General features: G+C 37.0%; 2 protein-coding genes across 5 annotated transcripts; one reads left to right on the plus strand and one right to left on the minus strand.

Annotated features, from left to right (window-relative positions):
* The first annotated feature begins 250 nt into the window (after positions 1-250).
* On the plus strand, positions 251-3,865 carry LOC104903450 (uncharacterized). Its single transcript, XM_010691485.4, has 3 exons — positions 251-732; positions 1,835-2,286; positions 3,173-3,865. Exons 1-3 carry the CDS (start codon positions 568-570, stop codon positions 3,612-3,614), a joined length of 1,059 nt encoding a protein of 352 aa, XP_010689787.2. The 5' UTR covers positions 251-567; the 3' UTR covers positions 3,615-3,865.
* Positions 3,866-6,503: 2,638 nt separating this feature from the next.
* Positions 6,504-19,741, minus strand: LOC104903449 (hypothetical protein). Of its 4 annotated transcripts, none has more exons than XM_019251796.3 (18): positions 18,707-19,741; positions 18,063-18,587; positions 17,163-17,245; positions 15,864-16,295; positions 15,565-15,654; positions 15,296-15,460; positions 15,003-15,225; positions 14,450-14,550; positions 13,576-13,662; positions 13,312-13,464; positions 13,088-13,243; positions 12,124-12,333; positions 11,318-12,040; positions 10,639-11,199; positions 9,859-10,476; positions 9,668-9,772; positions 9,318-9,572; positions 6,504-7,629 (listed from the first exon to the last, which is right to left on the minus strand). In XM_019251796.3, exons 1-18 carry the CDS (start codon positions 18,849-18,851, stop codon positions 6,778-6,780), a joined length of 5,484 nt encoding a protein of 1,827 aa, XP_019107341.2. In that variant the 5' UTR covers positions 18,852-19,741; the 3' UTR covers positions 6,504-6,777. The 4 variants fall into 4 exon arrangements, with proteins under 4 accessions (XP_019107341.2, XP_010689786.2, XP_048492122.1 ...); XM_010691484.4 differs by having other exon boundaries at positions 15,864-16,292; positions 18,707-19,740; XM_048636165.2 differs by lacking the exon at positions 15,864-16,295 and having other exon boundaries at positions 18,707-19,739.
* Between the last annotated feature and the right edge of the window lie 417 nt (positions 19,742-20,158).

Raw genomic sequence — 20,158 nt, forward strand, 5'->3', positions numbered from 1 at the left:
AGTTTATGTAATCCATGTACAATAAAATAAATTAAGAAATTGCATAGTATAGAGTTTGATCCCAAGACCTCAAGTACATATACTAAAGTTTTAATCACTAGGCTAAGTTGTATTTAGTGTTATTATCATAAAGTATTATATTAATAAATGAAATATTTTTTTACCCGAAGTATAGCCCAAGCCTAATAACTAGTTCGCTATCTAAAATGCTAGTGGCAAACTGGCCACAATAGCAGCGTGAAAAACCCTGGAAAATAAGGGAGGGTTTTCTCGAACCTTCCACAATATTCTGCCAACACCCAATCTTCCAGACATCTCTTTATAATTCCTCCAGAATTAGAAAATTTTACCTTAAAATTATCACTCTTACTGAATTTTATTTTTTCACATCATCTTCAACCCAAATACAATATAAATCTTCACCCTTTTCTTCAAACATTAATCATACATATTCTGCGCACAACAGAGTAAGAGAGTGGAAAAAAAACAAATCTTTGCAGGTGAATTAACAAACTTTTTTTCTGAAAAGGAAAAAAAAGTAAAGTGAAGAGGAGGAAGAGAGAGGAGATGGGGGTAGACTACTACAAGATTCTGGGTGTTGATAAGAATGCCAAAGATGATGATCTTAAGAAAGCTTACAGAAAATTGGCTATGAAATGGCACCCTGATAAAAATCCAAATAATAAAAAAGAAGCTGAAGCTAAATTCAAGCAGATTTCTGAGGCTTATGATGTGAGTTTTCTTTGCCTTCTTAATTTTCTGAAAATATAATTTTTGTGTTTTTTTTCCTAATACTGGTGCTCTCTGTTTTTTGTGCTGTTTCTCTAATGAATTTGGTTTCTGCCTTTCTGGGTTGTTGAGTTTTTGAAAAAATTATATCTGGGTATTTGATGAGAATTTCCTAATTGATAACCGTTATGAACTGTTTTTTTTTTTTTGTTGTATATCGAATCGTAAATGTTGTATATTGAATCACATATTTTGTATATAGATGTTAACATCAGTGTAAAATGATTTTTATGGAAAACAATTTACAATGTAAAACACAATTCCAAAATTAGTTTTTCGTTGTTTGGTTTCATGTAAGGAGAATGATGAAATGAATGAAATGAGTGAAAGGAATGTACAAGAAGATAAGGAAAACAGTTTTTCCTTCAATTTAGAGGGAAAATGGTTTTCCATCATTGTAAGAGTAATTTTACCCAAAGAAAAAATGATTTTACCCTCTTTTGCCAATCAAACAATCTAAAACTGAAAATAAAGAAAAACTGTTTTCCACCATACCAAACGGAGCCCTAGTGTCTAGGTTAATCTTCATCAAAAAAAACAATGTAGGAGCGATCCAAGATGATGAAATTTTCATACACAATTTGTAATGTAATACAAAAGTATCCATTAAATATCTAATTAAAGATGATGTTACAAACGAAAAGTGTTCATAGCCGTTACAAACTAGGCATTGCTAGACGATAATGATTACTTGGGTGCTACTGTAGGACTTTTTCTTAACAAAAAAAAAAAAGTGATGAATCCTTAAATTTGGAAGCAGTTTCCTTTTATTTGATCGCAGTTGGAAGATCTTGATTAATATGTTTGAGTTCTTTGAGTGTAGACAAAGGCAAATGATGTATACGGAATTTGATCCAAAGTCTTGGTATCACCTCTTAATATTTTAACGAGCTAAGTTAGTTGACATCTAAAAGAAGATCAGATATTTTCTTGAAACATTAGATGAATAGTTCTAGACCAATGGGTTATAGGTTTGTATTGTGATTCGTAATCTAACTGCTTAAGTGCTAGATTGTACGTGATATCTTACATAAATGAACTGCAGGTTTTGAGTGACCCCCAGAAGAGAACAGTATATGATCAGTATGGAGAAGAAGGCCTTAAAAGTGGGGTCCCACCACAAGATGCCGCTGGTAGTCCAGGCGGTGCCACCTTCTTCTCAACTGGAGACGGGCCCACTTCATTCCGATTCAGTTCACGTAACCCAGATGACATATTTGCTGAATTCTTTGGGTTCTCAAGCCCATTTGGCGGTGCTGGCGGTGGTGGTGGTGGTGGTGGTATGAGAGGTTCAAGGTTTTCAAGTGGTATATTTGGTGATGACATTTTTAGCGGTTTTGGTGAGAACGGTGGTGGTGGTGGCGGCTCAATGCACTTCCAAAGTGGTCCGCGCAAGGCACCACCTATTGAAAACAAATTGCCTTGCACTTTAGAGGAGCTATATAAGGGGACTACGAAGAAAATGAAGATCTCTAGAGAGATTGCTGATATCAGTGGGTAAGTGTATTTCTCAAATGCTAGTGCCTCTTTATCACGTTTTTTCATAGTGTTAAATTCGTTGTCAATTGCGAGTTTTATTACTGTTGCAATGAGATTGGGTAATTTGTAGCTAAAATTTGATTACTTTGTAGCTTGAATCAGTTGTAGATAACGATTACACTTCTACCACTGAGTGCGAAGTTGTTTTTGGTGAATTTGCTAACAGTAAATTGTATCTAGTGCTAAAATGTATAGATTCATTGTTTATTGTTGATTGCTAGTCATGTTATACCAGATTAGCAATGACATTGCTTAGACTGAAAGCTACTTGAATACGGCTATATTGAGAATGGAGCGACACCAACTTTTGTCCGATTTGATTACTGTGGAATATCGTGAGAACAATGAAGTCATTTTTGAAGAATGTGTTAGATGTTAGAATGAAGATAAGAGTTCTCTTACTGAACGTGATTGAAATTTATTTATAGGTTATGGAGTAATCTTCAGATGCTATTACTAGTTAATTATTAAAAGTTGGTTATCTTGTGGTTATAGATAATTAATTACTAGAGAATTACATGATGTATATCACGGTTCAGCTATATAATTGTTGATAGAACGATCCTTACATTCTTAGAACGATCCTTATATTCTTAGATCCATCCTTGCATCTTTGTTGTTTGCTGCAGCTTATATATAATGTACTTATAATGAAATTGTTGAAGCCTTGAAGGTAGTTTTTTGGTTGATTTCAAGCGGTAACACAATGTGTCTGTGGTTACTTTGAGTAGTTTTAAGTGGTGAATAGAGCGTAGGAAACATTACAGTTCCATAAAAAAATGAAGTCTTTTATCTAGTAATACTGTAATAGCGTCGCTTACATGTTTTTATTTTAAAATTGTAGGAAATCTATGCCTGTAGAAGAGATTTTAACAATCGAGATCAAGCCTGGGTGGAAAAAGGGTACGAAAATTACTTTTCCAGAGAAAGGCAACGAGCAACCTGGTATAACTGCGGCAGATTTGGTCTTCATTATAGATGAGAAGCCGCATAAGGTGTTCACTCGTGATGGCAACGATTTGGTCGTCACTCAGAAGATCTCATTAGCCGAAGCCTTAACAGGTTACACAATCCATCTAACAACGTTAGATGGGAGGAACCTTAACATCCCGATCAACAATGTGATTCATCCAAACTATGAGGAAGTTGTGCCAAGGGAAGGAATGCCTTTACCAAAAGAACCTAGTAGGAGGGGAAATTTAAGGATCAAATTTGACGTCAAGTTTCCTTCACGGCTGACGGCCGAACAGAAAGCGGGAATTAAGAAACTCTTTGGTCCACAATGAAAAAGTGAGAATCAAGAAACTGTTACTCTTGTACCATAACGAAAAAGGGGAATTGAGAAAGTGTTATGATAAAACTTCAGCATGTTAAGATATCAAGTTATCTGTATTGTTGAACCTTCTAAAGATGCACAATTTGAGGACAAACGAAAATTTGTAGCCCGTCTAGTTTTTGTGCAAATGTGATTGTTTGGATGGTAGACTGTATGTTGAATTTTTCAAGTTATCGAGGATAGTGAGTTAGTGCCTGATAATATGAGCAGCTACTTAACTGAAATTAATTGTTGATGGTGCCGCGTTAATATCTGAGTCTTTGATAACGAACACACTGATGGTTGATTGGTGTATTTAATCGATGAGATCAGACACTTAATGTGCGGAAAACGTGGATATGTGTTCGAACAATAGTAGCAAAGACAGGATTTAGATGAACTTGGTAAAGCAAGGCACCACAAATTAATACCAAGGGACGAATGAGGTTAAGCTACCAGCAAATTCGAAAGGTTTGTTTTGTGTTTGCATACTCATGTATTAAACTCAAAAACTTCAATAATTCACTAACTGTGAACATTTGCACAGCGTAAAACTATATTTATATTAAGAGTGACTCCTACTATGTTTAGGAGAAGTCTCTAAGTCATTATCAAAACAAAAAAAAAGACCTATTCTGCGAGTATAGTGAAAACCTGTGAGCAAAATCCCAAAATCCTTATGAAGAGTCTTTAAGAGGCGCAGATTAGATCCTATACCGAGGTGTGGGTCAACTCTTCTCTCTCATCACTTGAAATAATTTTTTTAATGTACAAATAAATATGGTTTGGTGTATAATAATATACGAGTGTATATTTGGGGATTTTCAGTGATCAAAGCAATGACGATCAGTGTACATTGTGATTTTATTGAATTTCGATATGAGACTGTAATTGTACATATTGAATTTCATTAGTGAACAAACATCAAACACACCAGTGTATAAAGATTGGAAATTACTCACTTGACATATTTCGATATGGGACTGTAATTGTACATATCGAATTTCATTAGTGAACAAACATCAACACACCCAGTGTACAAAGATTGTCAATTACTCACTTGACATCAGTTTCAGGAATTGGGTTACTTTCAGCTGGGGGGTTATCATTGTACATTTTGATTTTATTAACGAACAACCACGAAGCCAAGACTGTACAAGGAGGTTGAGTATGGAAAAGAGAGAAGTGGTGAATTTCGGTATGAGACTGTAATTGTACATATTGAATTTCATTAGTGAACAAACATCAACACACCAGTGTACAAAGATTGCAAATTACTCACTTGACATCAGCTTCAGGAATGGGTTACTTTCAGTTGGGGACTGTCATTGTACATTTTGATTTTGTTAATGAACAACCACGAAGCCAAGAATGTACAAGGAGGTTAAGTGTGAAAAAGAGAGAAGTGGTGAACAGTATATGGGGGGAAATGATGGCGGTTGACATCAAATCAGTTATTAAATGGCGAACAGTAACTGTCAAATCAGTTACTTTTTGAATTTTCGACATGTACACTGGATGTAATGGGAATGTACATTAGTTGTCAAATCAATTACTTTTTTGCATGTTGAATGGTGCGTTTTATTCTTCTTGCCTTGCGTTGTGGAGTTGGTATAGGATGTTTATCCTACACCTTGGTCCAGGATCTACTAATTGCTTAAGAGGATTCGACTAAGTATGCATTGGCACGCCATTTATTATGCCACTCCTCAGGGGCGAATCTAGGATTTTGAAATTGGGGTCCTAACTAAATCAAGCAAATATACAATAATTATAATATACAAATGATAAGTTGAGTTTTGACCATAATAAAACAAAACTTTATATTATTGAGTCCTTTATTAGAGATACCTTCATCATATCCATATTTTCATACTATCTCCAATTAATTGTATTGAAGTTAATGTTGTGGGCCAAAGAAAGTATAATAACAAGATAAATATAATAGTAAACAATTGGTAGGACGATTAATAAGGGACAATTCAAAAAGAAAAATGGGAGAATTAATTGTTATATTACAAAAAGAAGGTTAAAATTAGAGCTAAATTCTTCAAAAATAATAGAATGAAGATTTCATATAGAAAAGAAAAAAATGTTAAAATAGAAAAAGAAAAGAACAAGAAATATAAAATAATACAGAAAAACAAAGGTATCAAGTAGAGAAAAAACAAAATGCAAAAGAATGGTGGAAACGGGTTTTAGGAGATCAAAACCGCGCAAAAATTTAGCGCATGCAAGAGGTTGATAGATAGTTGACCACTATAGCAACTCGCATATTGTCGTATAAAAGCACTGATACTAAATTTAAACAATAGTCTTTATTACGTTAATAAATATAAAGGAAGTTGATTTTTTTGGTAGAGCCTAGGCCACCCAGGACCCTTAATAGATCCCCCTCTGCCACTCCTAGGTTGGTTAGCAAGTAAGCTACCATTTTTCGTAATAAGTCAACAATCCTCCATGCAAGTCAATTGAATCAAGAGTGACATTTTTGTGCACAAGAGTTAACAAATCTTTGTCAATTACTCCTGTATCATTGATTCTACGCTATTATGATTCTTGCGGAAGTATGAAGCATCAAGAAACATCATATAAAAAAAGATCAAGCGCCGGGAACAAATTATCTTACCGTTGAATAATTTAGGTTTGCATGCGTTACAATTTTGACAATTTCAAAGCATGGTGCTCTTTCTCTCTCTCTCTCTCTCTCTCTCTCTGTTTATTTGCAGATGTAACAAATGAGTAGATGTTGTAAAGAATTTGCTAAAAGGAGCAAAATATATAACAAATCTTGTAAAGAATAAGAAACGCAAAGAATGAGAGAAAAGCAAAGAATTGTAGCAGAAACACAAGGCAGAGAGGACCTGTAAAAACAGATCTATATAGGAGGGCAAAATTCTGATGCACTAAATCCAGCTGAAATTCTGCAGAGATACTTATAATTGTTACAATTGGGATTAACCCCTTGTGATTTATAGCTACATCTAGTCTACATTACGACCAGATGGGGTTCGGTTGTTACTAAACTACGCCACATTTACAGAAACAAAAAAGACTAATTAGATCTCTGTACCTTACATAATACATTCGCCAAAAAACATTTCCTTGGAGCTAATAATATTGTTAGCCTTAATCTAATCACTACTATAATCAGTTGATCCAGATTCAGAAGTGTCATCTTGATCCCCATCACGCATTCCACCCATATCTTCTTCTTCATTCTCCTCAATCTCATCATCTGAATCCGCATTCAAATATCCTCCAACGTCTAAATCACCTTGTTCATACTCACCACCAACATCCACATCATCTTCGTCCACATCATCATCTACAACATCATCAGGATCAACATCCTCTTCATCAACATCATCAATGTTATAGTCACTTAAATGAGTAGGCCTGCCATTATAGACAGCAGCATAGTGATCAATGGCCATGTCATCATACTCATCCCCTGAAGCTTGGCCATTCTCATCATCATCGTAATCTGATCTCTCTGAGTTGCTATCATCATTGACATCAACCTCATCCACTTGCATTTGTCTACTTTCTTCGCCATTCCATTCATCCCTCGTGGAGAATCCAGGAGGAGATTTATCGAAGATAATTGGCTCCGGCAGACCCCTTGCACCACTAACAGAAGCTGGCGCCTTCTTGACAGATTTTTGCCTTTTTCTGACTGAGCGACGACCACGCTTACGCCCTCCTTTGCCACGAGTACTGCGGCCTTTCCATCCTCCAAGTACCTCACCAAGTTTCTCATTGGAGGCTAGACTTCTTCGGTCACCACCTCGGGAACCAACCACCCTCTGAGATCTTCCACCACGGGTTCGCCCACGTCCCCGCCCACGACTACTACGTATGGAAGCAAAGCCAATATCACCTCCTCGGTCAAGCCACGCATCTTCCTGTTGATGCTCACCTAGAGGACCGGCAAGCTCATCCTCTTGGACATTTCTCACAACAGTGTACTTGGAAGGAAGATTCTGAGGCACAATTGCAAAGAAGAAAAAGATAGGAAAATGAGCAAGTTCATTCACATGATCCTGACCTGTTTCCAATATATATACTCACTAGTTGCGATAGGCTACCAGAGTTTGCAAAACAAATACCAGAGAATAAATTTTGGAGACTAAGACAGACATAACTTAAATTGGCAGTGAATGCCAAACAAAACTCCGCAGGTCACTGACTAGTATAGATTCAGTGAAATGTAGTTTTGCCAATTTACTATATGCCACTTAGAAGCAAATCAAGTAATTTACATATTTCCAACCCTTTTTTACTCAGAAATTACATACTGCATGGCCGCATGCATATCAGGCAGCCATGCTTAATAACTACCTCCGTCTCTCAAAGATTTACACGGTTCACTTTGGGGAAGAACCAAGGAAAATTTCCAAAAGTATGAGAGAGTGTGTCTCAAAGTTGGGAAAGTAAAAGAAACCCATAAAAAAATTGGAGAGAGAGCATAAGAGCGTAGAGATAGATTGAAAAGGCGCGAAAAGATGATGGAAAAGGTTGCCATTTTTATATGAAGTGAAGTGGGTAGATTAAAAAGAAACAGCCAAAAAAGAGTGTGTGTAGGAGGTAGTATATTATAATAACCAAATATCAACTGCAATGTTTGTAATTCTGAGGTTTGACATATAGGCCCCAACATATTTAATTTTCTAGTAACCAGAGGTGCTAAACTGAAAGAGGGTTAAGGAAAAACAATTGCATGTAAATTTGTAACCTCTCTAAAGCAAGGAATTATGGTATAGGGCTATTTTCAATACAATGCACACAAGTATCCTCAACACCACAGCCACCAACTTCAGAGACAACTTATCATCTCTCTGATTCCTGCCCCAGGAGAAAAAAAAAAAAAAAGAAAAGGCAACTCTATACGAAACAAACAAATGGAGATTTTTTACCAGTTGAGTTAGTCTTGCGTGGACCTAGTGGTCTTGGGTGAACGTGGTGCACACTAACATTTGTGTGGACCAAAGCCACTCTTATAACATAGTGACCCCTTTTTTTTCATATAGTCACCTTCTTACAATTTAAAGTTACACTAATCTACCATTTATACTTGCACTTTTTTTCCCATATAGTCACATTTTCTTAAATTAGTTATATTATAAAGAAATTCACACTTTATAATATAATCACCTTTTTTTCCTCATATAGTCACCCTTTACACCTCGACATAGTGACCCTTTTTTCATAGATAAGATAAACTAGCATTAGGTACACCATACACACTAATAATATTGTTGTGGACCAAAGCCATCCATATAACATAGTGACCCTTTTTCCTCACATTGTAATCTTTTAAAATCTTACACTAAACTGTTATTATCTACCATAGTAACAGTTTTTCTTTAAACAGCCACTCTTTCTTATATTAGTTTATCATAACGAATTTTCACTCTGTGACATAGTAACATTTTTTTCTCACGTAATCAAATTTAACAATCTATATCTACTCCTCTTTTTATATCTATTTTTTTATATAGTGACCCTTTTTTTTCATAAATCACATGATTTAGCATTACGTACAAACTAATTTAGTGTGTACCCGGTCCATACAAGTTCTTTACCAGTTTGAAGTTACACAATTCCTCAGTTTCATCTCTACTAAAGCATCATGCACAAAAGAGAGCTGCATATCTACCAGAATACTTACCAAAAAGTGCCTAGGCTCTGTATCCTTTGCTTTCTGATCTGGCAGGTATGAAACTGCAGAATCAAGTTCCATGAGTCGTAGTGCCACTGCAAAAGTAGTTTGGGGTATCCATGGAAGCATAGTCACGGTCCCAAAATTGGAGGCATCATTGACAACATAGCCAACAGCATTACCAGAAGCCAATAGTTCGGCAGTGGTCTGGAAATTTGACGACAAGAAATCCCTCTTTATCGCTCCTTCTAGGAGTGTCAGGACCTGATGCCATAAAAGTGATATAGCACAGTAAGACTACAAAGATTCAATGTCTACAAGCTGAAAAAAATATCAGGGTATAAGAAAGAAACTAAAACCTGAAGAAGGTCTTCTGCGGATGACGACATATGTAGCTTCATACCCCAGGATTTTCTATAGGTTTCTGACCAAACAGGTTGAAGGGCTTCTACAGGGATGCAAACCTGTTGTAAAAAGTAATAGAACTTCAGGCATATTATATACGAGATACATAAGAATGTTGTGAAGGTAAGAAGGTATTACATATCACCTCTACTAGAGCTAAGAAAGCCTTTATCAATCTTATCCTTGGAGGAGGACATTCTAGATGCTGGAGGTTCCATTCAAAATTAACCTTAATCTCCTGACACTGAGCTATGTGCTCAGAGAAATTAAAGCTATTGTCCAATGCAGTGTAAGTTTTATGACAGCTAGTGCAGTGATTGTCCTCAAAAAAGTAAAGAGCATGACAAGAATCACATCTGCACACCAACTCCATGCACCTCTTTTTCCCATACTTGGTGGCACATAAAAGTGAGGAAGAGAAACATTCTCTCCACATCCACTCTTCAAAATGTTTATACCTTCTAAAAGCATTCTTTATTTCAATATTGTTTCTACCACTCTCAATCTTAAACGACGATGAGGGCTCTGGCATTTCAGAATTTGAAGCACAAACAGTACTACTAGGGCTATCTGTACCACCACTGCTTTCAGGGTTAAAAGGTACTTCAGAAGCTTCAGCTTTAATGGAATCGTTCTGTCTATTCGTGCTAATATTCTTTCTAACAGACTCCTTAAAGAGAGGCTCAACCTTCCGCAACAATGCATGCAAATGAGATTCCCTGACCCCACGTACATCCATCGAAGCTAAGAGAGCATCAAAACCCTGAAGAAGTCAAAGAACAAAAAACCTTATCAGAAAAAGGCATAAGATATCTGGTACAATAATCTCTTAGCAACAAACATCATAAATTAGCACTTGTGTAACTTAAGAGGACCAGCAGTAGGAGAGAGGAAAAAAGAGAGGAAATGGAGTAGAGAGATAGACCTGTTCAGAATCAATAAGCCTCCAGCCACCATTATGCAATTCCACAAATATCCTGCCAGCACCAGGATCATTACAAGAAGCAGATGCAATAAACTGCCAGTATCTGTTTCGTCGACGATCCTGACCAAGAGGCAATGACCTATATACATACATTTCCTCAGCTTTATGTCCGATGTAGGACTTCAACTGAGCTCGACACCTCTCAGCAGCATATACAGATTGCTGCAAAGCAAGATTGTCCGAACCCGCAACGGAATTTGGTGTTGCCAAATTCTTATCAGAAGAAAGGTCTGCATGTAAATTATTATCATTATGTGAATCATGAAACGGCTTATGCTGCATTGCAAGATTCACCATTGCCTCATTATTATTCTCATCCAATACAAGCATAGGACTTTGCCTACTATCAGGTGCAGATGTCATCGTATTTAGTTCTGCCTTGTTTGGGGTAAATCCTGCATAAGGGGTCTTCATGAGATATTCCTCTTTCAACCGGCGCTTGTCCAGTTGAGCTTCGGCCCACATTTGCTTTTTCAGAGCAGTCGCTGCTTCCAAACGCTCCTAAAATTGTTCCAGGTCAGAATAGCAACATAATATTAGCACAGAAGAAAAAAAAACTTTCATGCAAGAACTTCAACTGTTCAACAACAGTAGAGGGAAAAAGAATATAAAAATTAACCTCTAGAACAACTCGAATTGTGTTTCCCTCATTAGCCACACCAATAAGGGCGACCAAAGCATTGAGGCGCTCTTCAACACTAAGATTAGAGTATTCACCCTCCATAAGTCCTTGAACCCAAGGTTCGCCAGGGAAGCTTTCATCAATATCTGTATCTTCATGGTCAGTATCATTTCCCTCTCGGAAAATTCCATCAACATCCATAGATTCCTCAACAAGACATCCATTATCATTCAGCTCCTCAAAGCTTTCCAAATGAGCTAAAGACAAAACATCACCAGCATTTGCAAGTCCATTAGGTGCTTTATCAACACGTGAATGCAAATCCCCACTTCCATTGTCTGACCCAACTTTGGGTACACAAATATTCCTGTCATAAAGAGGATTTGCCTCTTTGTTCAGTGTTAGCTCAGTACCCAAATCATCAATCTCAGGATCTTCAGCTATATCACTTTCAGAGTCTTCATCTTTCTCAGCATCATCAGCCTCCATCCCATCAACATCTGCCTCAACTTCATCTGAAAATCCACTTTTAAATACTCGAATTTTTTCCCTGGCAGTAGATAAAATGGCTTCTGCATCAACAGGATCCTTCCTATAGGGGGAACGCACACAATATGTTGAAGGTGCAGTTCTTTCAAAAAGTTTTGTATCCCTGGATAATGCTGCGGCAATTGATGCTTCAGGTGTCTTGCTTGTTGTTAGGTCACGAAGTCCAGATTTCTAGCAAATCAAAGCCCTATAATTAGAAGTCTAAATCATCAAAAAAACATTTATAAGCTCACGAGTAGCAATTTTATGTTCACCTGTATCCTATCAGCAACTTCTAGTATATTTAGCCCATCACCTCCCTCAAGGGACAGAACATGAAAAGCTGCAAATTTAACTGTGCCAGGGGTCAGTCTGTGCCTTGACCTGCGAGGATTAGAGTAACCCCTTTCTCGCATAATAGAAACGGCATTTTCGACTGCTGCTCCAGTACGTAGATTGGATATTATGTCAATACCATCATTACCCTGAAAGCATAAGTTAAACAGTCATCATCTACATATAACATAAATTTATCATTGGAACAGTGTGGAAACTAGAACTAGAACAGAAAAATTAACACCACACTCGATTACCCAATGTGATGCACCCAACCCAAACCAGAATATTACATAACCTGATTTTGACCCAAACAGACTTGACCCAACCAAAATCAATATGTATGTTCAATGGTTTATCATAAGCTAATTGGCAATAAACCCCAATACAGACGATATGGACCCAAACCCAAACCCAAACAATTCATCCGCAGATATAACCCAAACCAAGTCCACCTTCAAATGCCGCATTTGCCACCTCTTGACACAAGCATTCAGAACTTTCGATAATATATGTACAGTTACATTATCAAGGTCAGGAAACAAGTCCAACAGCATGTTTAATTCAACAACATTCAGAACTCACATCTATTAGCAACAAACAACATTTCATTTTTTTACTTGAGACTAAGTCTCTGGCCATGTCAAACAGGGTTTTATAATAAGTTATAAGAGTAATATATTCTTTGTTCAAAAATTATAAATCGTTTTCAAGGACCATAAGATGATAATTACGGCAGAGCAAAGCTTTATTGGACTCCAGTATATTCAGCTTGGATCAGACAACTACCAAGTCCAATCCAAAGTGTTTTGGAAGGCCTAGGTTATATTCACGACAGTAGTAAAATGAGATGAAAAACAGATAATAAAAAAAGGTCAAAAAACAACTGTAATGATATCATACCTCATTCTCTTCACGAGAATATGACTGCTCAACATTTCTTTTTTTCAGTTTTGGCCCGAAACCTGCAGACAGAGCAAACTGCCGCAGAATTTCTGGCCATGTCAATGGGCTTAAGTTGCACTGCCAGCTGCGTATATCAAAGCCCCATGCATATGCCTGATAAAACAGACTGTAAGCTTCAATTCATTTTGACAAAAGAGCAACAATAGAAAAAAAGAACTTACCCCTTCAACTATTTGAGGATGTCCACCAACAGGATTAGCCACACTGTTTTGGTTGACACCCAGCCCAGTGGAAGGTGTTCTAGCTACATCCTCGATATCCTTAATGATGGTTCTCAGAAGAGCTAAGTGCATTTCTCCCAATAACCGAGGATCCTGGACAAGCAACCAGCGAAAAAGATGGTAAGACTGTTTACCTTAAGCTCAATGACTGCTGATCCAGTAAAGAGGAAGAAAGATTTCATTATGAAAAGCTCGCGAACTTACATAATCATGGAAAGCTTGTACGAATTCATCAAGAGTAAATGGCCACAATCCAAGAACATCAGCAAATGTAATTAAAAATCTCCAAACCTGAAATCAACAATGATAGTTCACCAAGAAGAAATATACAACCGAAGAGGAACGTGATAAACCATGACAAAGCATATACAATAGTAAAGGCCTAGCTCAGCACTGGTCTGGTTTGGAGGTTGTACATTGGACTGACAAACAGATGCACTCTCATAAGTCATAAGCAGTTCCCGTCTGGCATGAACTTGGGACTTGTGGTTGTACGGTTGTACCAGATTCAAGTAATCAGCGAAAGACCATTATTTATCACTCTCGGACTTGACAGGTGAGCTGGGTACTTCCTCAATTCTGTAGGTAACAATCTGGTCTAACCGAGTTTATATGATCTTATTTGTTTAAGCAATCAACAAATCTATGCCTCTCATATTTTATTTTTTTTGACAGACAGCGTATGTGCAAGTGAAGCTGCATGGATTCAACCCTCTACATTGTGACGCATAGGATGCAGCATGACACTCTACCTTCTTATGGTCCTATTTGCGCAGGAAGCATCAATTTTATGGCACTCCAATCAAACTTAGCAAACAGTCTATCTATCTAAAAGTGAGGCTGAACCCATTAAACCCTTTACCATGTGAGGCATAATATGCAGCAGGAAATCAGTATTGCATGATAATGTCATATCAATACAAAATCTCTCAAAGACCAAAAATTAGCAGAAACACAAGGCAACATGGGAATCAGCCAATCTAAAATCTGACAGGACCTGAGATCACAAGAAGACTAGCACTGCTGATCATATGCTTTCCACTAGATGATGAAGATTATTAAGGATAGCAAGTCTCACCATCAAAAGATTTCCCACATTGTCTTCAGAACCCATCCATGGTCGTGTTGCAAATGGCTTCTTCAGCTGCACAGACTTTGGAGGGAATGTCTGCAGCATATCTAAAGAACAAAGATTTGTCATACTAATTAGTCATTACAAATAAACTCAAGTCATGATAAAAGCTGCAACACAAAGAGAACTTAATTGACAAAAATAACAATGATGGCAATAGGATTGACTTTCCATTTAGGTCCTATATATTATTTTTAAAAAGCCCCTTTTTTTAAAGTAATATATCCTATTATCCTAGTTTTATGGCATTTGTTAGTATAATAAAGGTTAAAAATTTGTAGCATTTCTTAGTCTTATTTAAATGAATTTCCAAGAGTTGTGGATGAGAAATACTGAACATTCAGATGTTAGGTAAAGTTCGCACTATATCCTTACAAACTTTTGCAAACATCATTCACTTAGATTCTCAGTACCACAATTCAGCAGGACGTATTCTAAGGCTTGGAAAGCTTCAATGGATATACATAGCAAACATAATGAGCTGAGTCATAGTAGCTACCTCTATATGAATCAAGATTTTGCAAAGTTTCACTGTCAAGTGCCAAGATAGATGTCAAGCTCTTTTTTGAAGCGGCTATCTCCATTAACTCCAATCTCTCATCTTCAATAAGCTCTGTTGATTCTTTGGCAAGTCTTCTGGCAACAGCTCTATCATTAGCAGCTTTCTGTCTAGCTGCTTCTCTTTCTCTACGGAGTTCTTCTTTTTGCCTCATTTTCTCAGCCTATATTAGAGTAAGATAGTTAGATATTCGTACTTAATTCTACACGTGATGGATACTGATCTAAACTTACTCTAATTGACTCTTTCAACAAAAACTTTTCTTTCCGTTCCATTTCGCGCTTTTGCTCCCTCTGATATCGTTCCTCTTCCCGCTGCTTTTCACGCAACAACCTCTCCTCTTCTTTCCTTCGTTCACGATCTTGCCTCTCCATATCCTTCCTCATTTGTTCTTCTCTCTTTAAACAAAAATGTATTCGGTCAGTAACAAGTCAAATGCAACAGAAAAGAAAGAAAAGGCGCTTAAGACTTTGCAATTAATCAATTAAAGAAGCCAAAGTACCTTCCTCCTCAGTATATCTTGCCTTTCTAATTCTTTCCGCATTTTTTTTTCATGAGCTTCAATTTCCTTAGCTACTCTTGCTTCTTCATTCTGAAATGCACAGTATACCACAATACATCAGTAGCTGGCCAAGCAAAATTAACTGAAAACGCGAGTTAAGCATCAAAACACACATACACACTAAAACACTTGACCCACTAGTTGGTACTTGCACAGGTAACAATGAATCGGCACAAGGCCTCCAACTAATTTTTTAAAAAAGGGAACATCATGAATTTTTTTTGGCTAAATAACAGTACCTTGCGCTTCCTCTCCACCCTCCCAGCATCCTCTTCTTGAGAAACACGCCTCTCAGATGGCATAAGCGTACTATCCAGTCCTGAGATTGTGTGTGCACTAAAAGGTGATTCCATTCCCATATTCATATAGGGAGACTTCCGTGCATTGGCTTCACAGTCTCCTGAAGTAGACGGCATGAGGCCACCCACCTTTCCCTGCTGAGACATCAAGTTCAGACTAGGCATCTGATTCGGAACACCATATGACACAGGCACTTCTTCATAACCATGAATATACGAGCGTCCACTAGATAGTGGAGGAGTCTTGGTTCCTGGTCCATCAGAAGGTGAGCCATAGTAGTGAGGTTGAGCCACTCTTTCATAAGATTCACTTCTTACAGTTGGCTGCTCTGGAAGAAACTGGTATTCATGTAGAGCTCTACTAGGAGCCTGCTAGAAACATGCATTACAAGCTCTATATCAATAGCTCAAAAAAAAGTGTGAAAGATTGGGCACTGCTGAGACTAAAAGAAAGCCCCTCCTAGGGAGAAAAAGTCAAAAAGAAAACAGCTGCAATTTTATGAACAAGCAATTTAGTGAACCAGGCTTACCATATAAAAGATCATCACACTCACCTTCAATTTCATTGTATTTCAGTTCTAAGTTGCAATTAGATCTGAAAGATCCTTATCATCTAAACTAACTTTTTGAAGTGTCGTCCTTTTCAGCTATCACAGGAAACCACAATCTCATGGCAACCCAACAATTTCATTTATCCAAGACCATCATCTAGACGATAAAACATTTAATGGAATCAATCAGAAACCATTCCTAGGACCTTAAGACCTACTTACCAAGTTACCGTCCTGATCATAAGTTCTAAGACCACCAACATCAACTTTTGTACACAAAAAATACACATAAAACTTTATCATCTGACACTCAGTCTTCCCATGTAGCAAAAAAACAAGAACAAAAACAATGCGACCTATCAGAATTAAGTCATCATAACAAGCTGACAGGACAAATACAATTGAGCTCTGTACTACTTGTATTCCAGCATGGCATCACTTGAAAACAGACATTACATTCATGTTGCAAAAAATACACCATAAATTAATAGTATAGCAAGTGGCTTAACCAGCAAAACACTTCTTAATAGGTATCACTGCACCAATACTCCTCTGCCCAAGGAAAATAAAGCAAAGGAATAACAAACCATAACAGATACAGCCATACAGAGCCAAATATATATTCAAAAAAAAAATTAATATTCCTGAATGTAAGTATAGCAAATATGAGAAGCGAGCAAAAACAAACCTTAACAGATTTAGCATCCGGACGCTCATACAAAGCAGCCTCATATGTTCGTCCAGTTGGCTTTTGTGGTGCCATTGACGTAGCTACACACATAAGATAAAATCTTTAATAAATTTTTGCTTGCAGCAAAAACACAAAATGACATTTTCAATTAGCAGAAACTACAGGAAATTCTTTAGTCTTCCACGCAAAATTTAAGGAAAGATCTGAAGTCGCACCCCTAAAATATTCGAGACATATCCACCAACTTAAAGGCAAAACAAACATATAGTGTACATTCAGTTTTGTTATTTTGAGTAAATTGCCTAGAACAGAAGAGTTTCAACCATCGCACAACCAAAGCATGCATTTGGACATACTGATCATTTATACTCAACAAAATTAATTCAGACCAGGATCTAAAGCACTTTTTACTCTTTTAACCCACAACGCGAAAACCAAGGAGTACTAAGTTCCTAGATTGCAAAAGCATTAAATTATGTGATGAACAATTTACAAATAATAGCAGTTCACAATTTGTGAGAAAAAATATGTTTTATCCTCGTGATAAAACAATCATGATTCCAAGGAAAGTCCCATGATTTCAGATCGTCAGTCAGGAAAAGCCAAATTATATAAAGACCAGATCCATGGGTTATATATCTGTCATATGTACTAATTACTACAACTTATAAATTTATAATTACAAAAACAAACACAACACGCCTACATATATTATCAAACTTGGTAACTAAACTAAATCAGCCAGCAGAGATTTGCTTCTAGACATTATAGGAGCCAAAAAAAAAAAAAACGCAAAACGACCGTAAATAATCTTGCTTAAAGTCTAAAACCAACTTAATTCTGATACAAAAAAACAAAAAAAAAAAAAAACAAGAAACACAGGAAGTTTTGGCTTACCAATGGGGGTTCCAAAAGCACCAGGAGGCAAAGGATCAAACTCCATCCCAAGAGCAGGGCCATCCTCTCGAAGTGGCTCCCCAAGCTGTGCTTCCACAAATGCAATAGCTCGAAGTTCGGCCACTGATTGAGGATTCTCATAGTACCTCCCATGCCCACTAATTCTAGGCACAGCAACCCCAGGGCGACCCACATAAGCCCGCCGAGGGTCCATATGCCCATATGGGCTAGAACCAGACCCTGAACCTGACCCATGCTCATTCCCCAACTCACCACCCATCATCTCATCTTTAGTCCCCACATGAGGCGGCGGCGGGAGCGGTGGAGTTCCGGCTGCAGAAGGGCCACCTGCGGCACCTGAAGCCGGTGATACCTCCGCCTTCCTAGACCGCTTTCCTGAACCTGCCGACTGCGGTTTTCTATCCTTCAACCTCCTATGGCAGAACCACATCTGTAATTGCCTATCAGTTAGCCCTAATTGGGTTGAAAGCTCTGCCCTCAAAGCCTCTGATGGGTATGCTGCAACTGTGAAACAAACCACAATTAAAATCAGCAACAAAATCATCAAAACAACAAAAACTCAGAAATAATTTGACAAAAAAATACAATTAAAACAAAAATTAAAAGGAAGATAAAAATCATACCTTGATAAGTTTTCTCAAGAACTTCAAGTTGAGAAGCCGTCTTCATCTTTCTCTTGGCTTTAGGCTCCCCGCTACCACCTCCACCACCATGATCTCCTCCACTTTCAGGAGGTTTCTTCTCTCCATCAGAACTCCCACCCTCCATTGTTCAAATTCCCCCAAATCAAACCAAAAACAAAACCCTAAAAATCAAATCAAACAGATCTAATCTTCTCAAATTGAAAAATCAACTATGACCCAGATGAGAAAATCGTGCGAATCGAATTGGGTATTCCCAAAAACACGAAATTTATAAGAAAATCACAATTTAGGTTTTTTGACAAAGAATAACAAAAAACCCCAAGAAAGAAGAAAAAATATAGGGTAAGAAAGAAAGAATAAAGAAAGAGGAAGAGAAAGAGATAAAGAGAGAAATCGAGAATTAGCCGAAATTTGTAAAAATCTGGAGAGAAAACAGTTTCTCTCTCTATCTAGAAAAAGTAGTCTCTCTCTAGAAATTGATGTAATCCACGAACAAGAGGAGATTGCTTGTTGAGAAGTTGAATTGGGTGAGATTTGGGAAATAACGATAATAAATAATAATGATAGCAACAAAGAATTAAAGCAACAAGATTGGTAGTAGTAGTATTTGTATTCTTCGACATAGTTATAACTTTGCAAAAATAATAATAAAGAGAAAAATAGTTGGAGTTGTAGTAGTAATAAAATTTTAAAAAGAGGAGAAGATTGTGATTGTTGTTTTTGTGGGAATTGATTAAAGCAGCTGCTACGAACAAACGAACGAACAGTCTTTCTCTCTCCACTTCTAATCCCTTCCATCTCTCTCTCCCTAAGAATTTCCACTTTTTTTTTGTTTTTACAGTTTTTTATTTATATTTTGTTGTTCTTTTCAATTTCTATATAGTTTTTTTTGCGGATTAAAAAGGAAAGAATTGTGGAGGGTTAAAGTTTTTATTCGTGGGATTTTTGCTTTTTCTGCTGATGATATAAGATTCACGATTACAGGAGGACTGTGCGATTTTTTTTTCCTTTTCCTTTTTTCTTGTTATGTTGTTTCTGTTTTTCTTTTTCTTTTTTTTGGCTTTATATTTTATTTTCTTTTTGGGGTCTGCCACGATTTAATCCAAGGGTGCAGCTTAGTTCAATTTTTTTCTGGGGCGGTTCGTGTACGATGTTCTATATCTCTTGACTGAATCACAAAGTAATTACTAGTTCTTCACGCTTTGGTTTAGGCGCGTATACATCACTTAGCTGCTATTTGATGTTCTTTGATTATCTTGGACAACTAATTGTTGTTCTTTTTGCATTTGTAATTTTGTAGATTAATCAATAGATACATAATCTTCTTTTCCATTTAAGGATCCGATGCTAAAACATATCGTGGTTTTAATTGGTCCGACCAAGAGCAAGGCATTGTAAAAAATCATTTGAAACTATTTCGAAAAGTATTAA

Source organism: Beta vulgaris, chromosome 9 (genome assembly GCF_026745355.1).
Source record: "Beta vulgaris subsp. vulgaris cultivar EL10 chromosome 9, EL10.2, whole genome shotgun sequence".
NCBI classification, from domain to species: domain Eukaryota; kingdom Viridiplantae; phylum Streptophyta; class Magnoliopsida; order Caryophyllales; family Amaranthaceae; genus Beta; species Beta vulgaris.

What these genes read in the sequence shown, in the direction of transcription:
- LOC104903450 (XM_010691485.4), top strand. Translation starts at nt 568, where the DNA reads ATGGGGGTAGACTACTACAAGATTCTGGGTGTTGATAAGAATGCCAAA. An exon ending in AGATTTCTGAGGCTTATGAT is followed by an intron (nt 733 to 1,834) that starts GTGAGTTTTCTT and finishes AATGAACTGCAG; the next exon opens with GTTTTGAGTGACCCCCAGAA. An exon ending in GAGATTGCTGATATCAGTGG is followed by an intron (nt 2,287 to 3,172) that starts GTAAGTGTATTT and finishes TTAAAATTGTAG; the next exon opens with GAAATCTATGCCTGTAGAAG.
- LOC104903449 (XM_019251796.3), bottom strand. Translation starts at nt 18,851, where the DNA reads ATGGAGGGTGGGAGTTCTGATGGAGAGAAGAAACCTCCTGAAAGTGGA. An exon ending in TGCTTTTGGAACCCCCATTG is followed by an intron (nt 17,246 to 18,062) that starts GTAAGCCAAAAC and finishes TTATGTGTGTAG; the next exon opens with CTACGTCAATGGCACCACAA. An exon ending in CGGATGCTAAATCTGTTAAG is followed by an intron (nt 16,296 to 17,162) that starts GTTTGTTTTTGC and finishes GCATGTTTCTAG; the next exon opens with CAGGCTCCTAGTAGAGCTCT.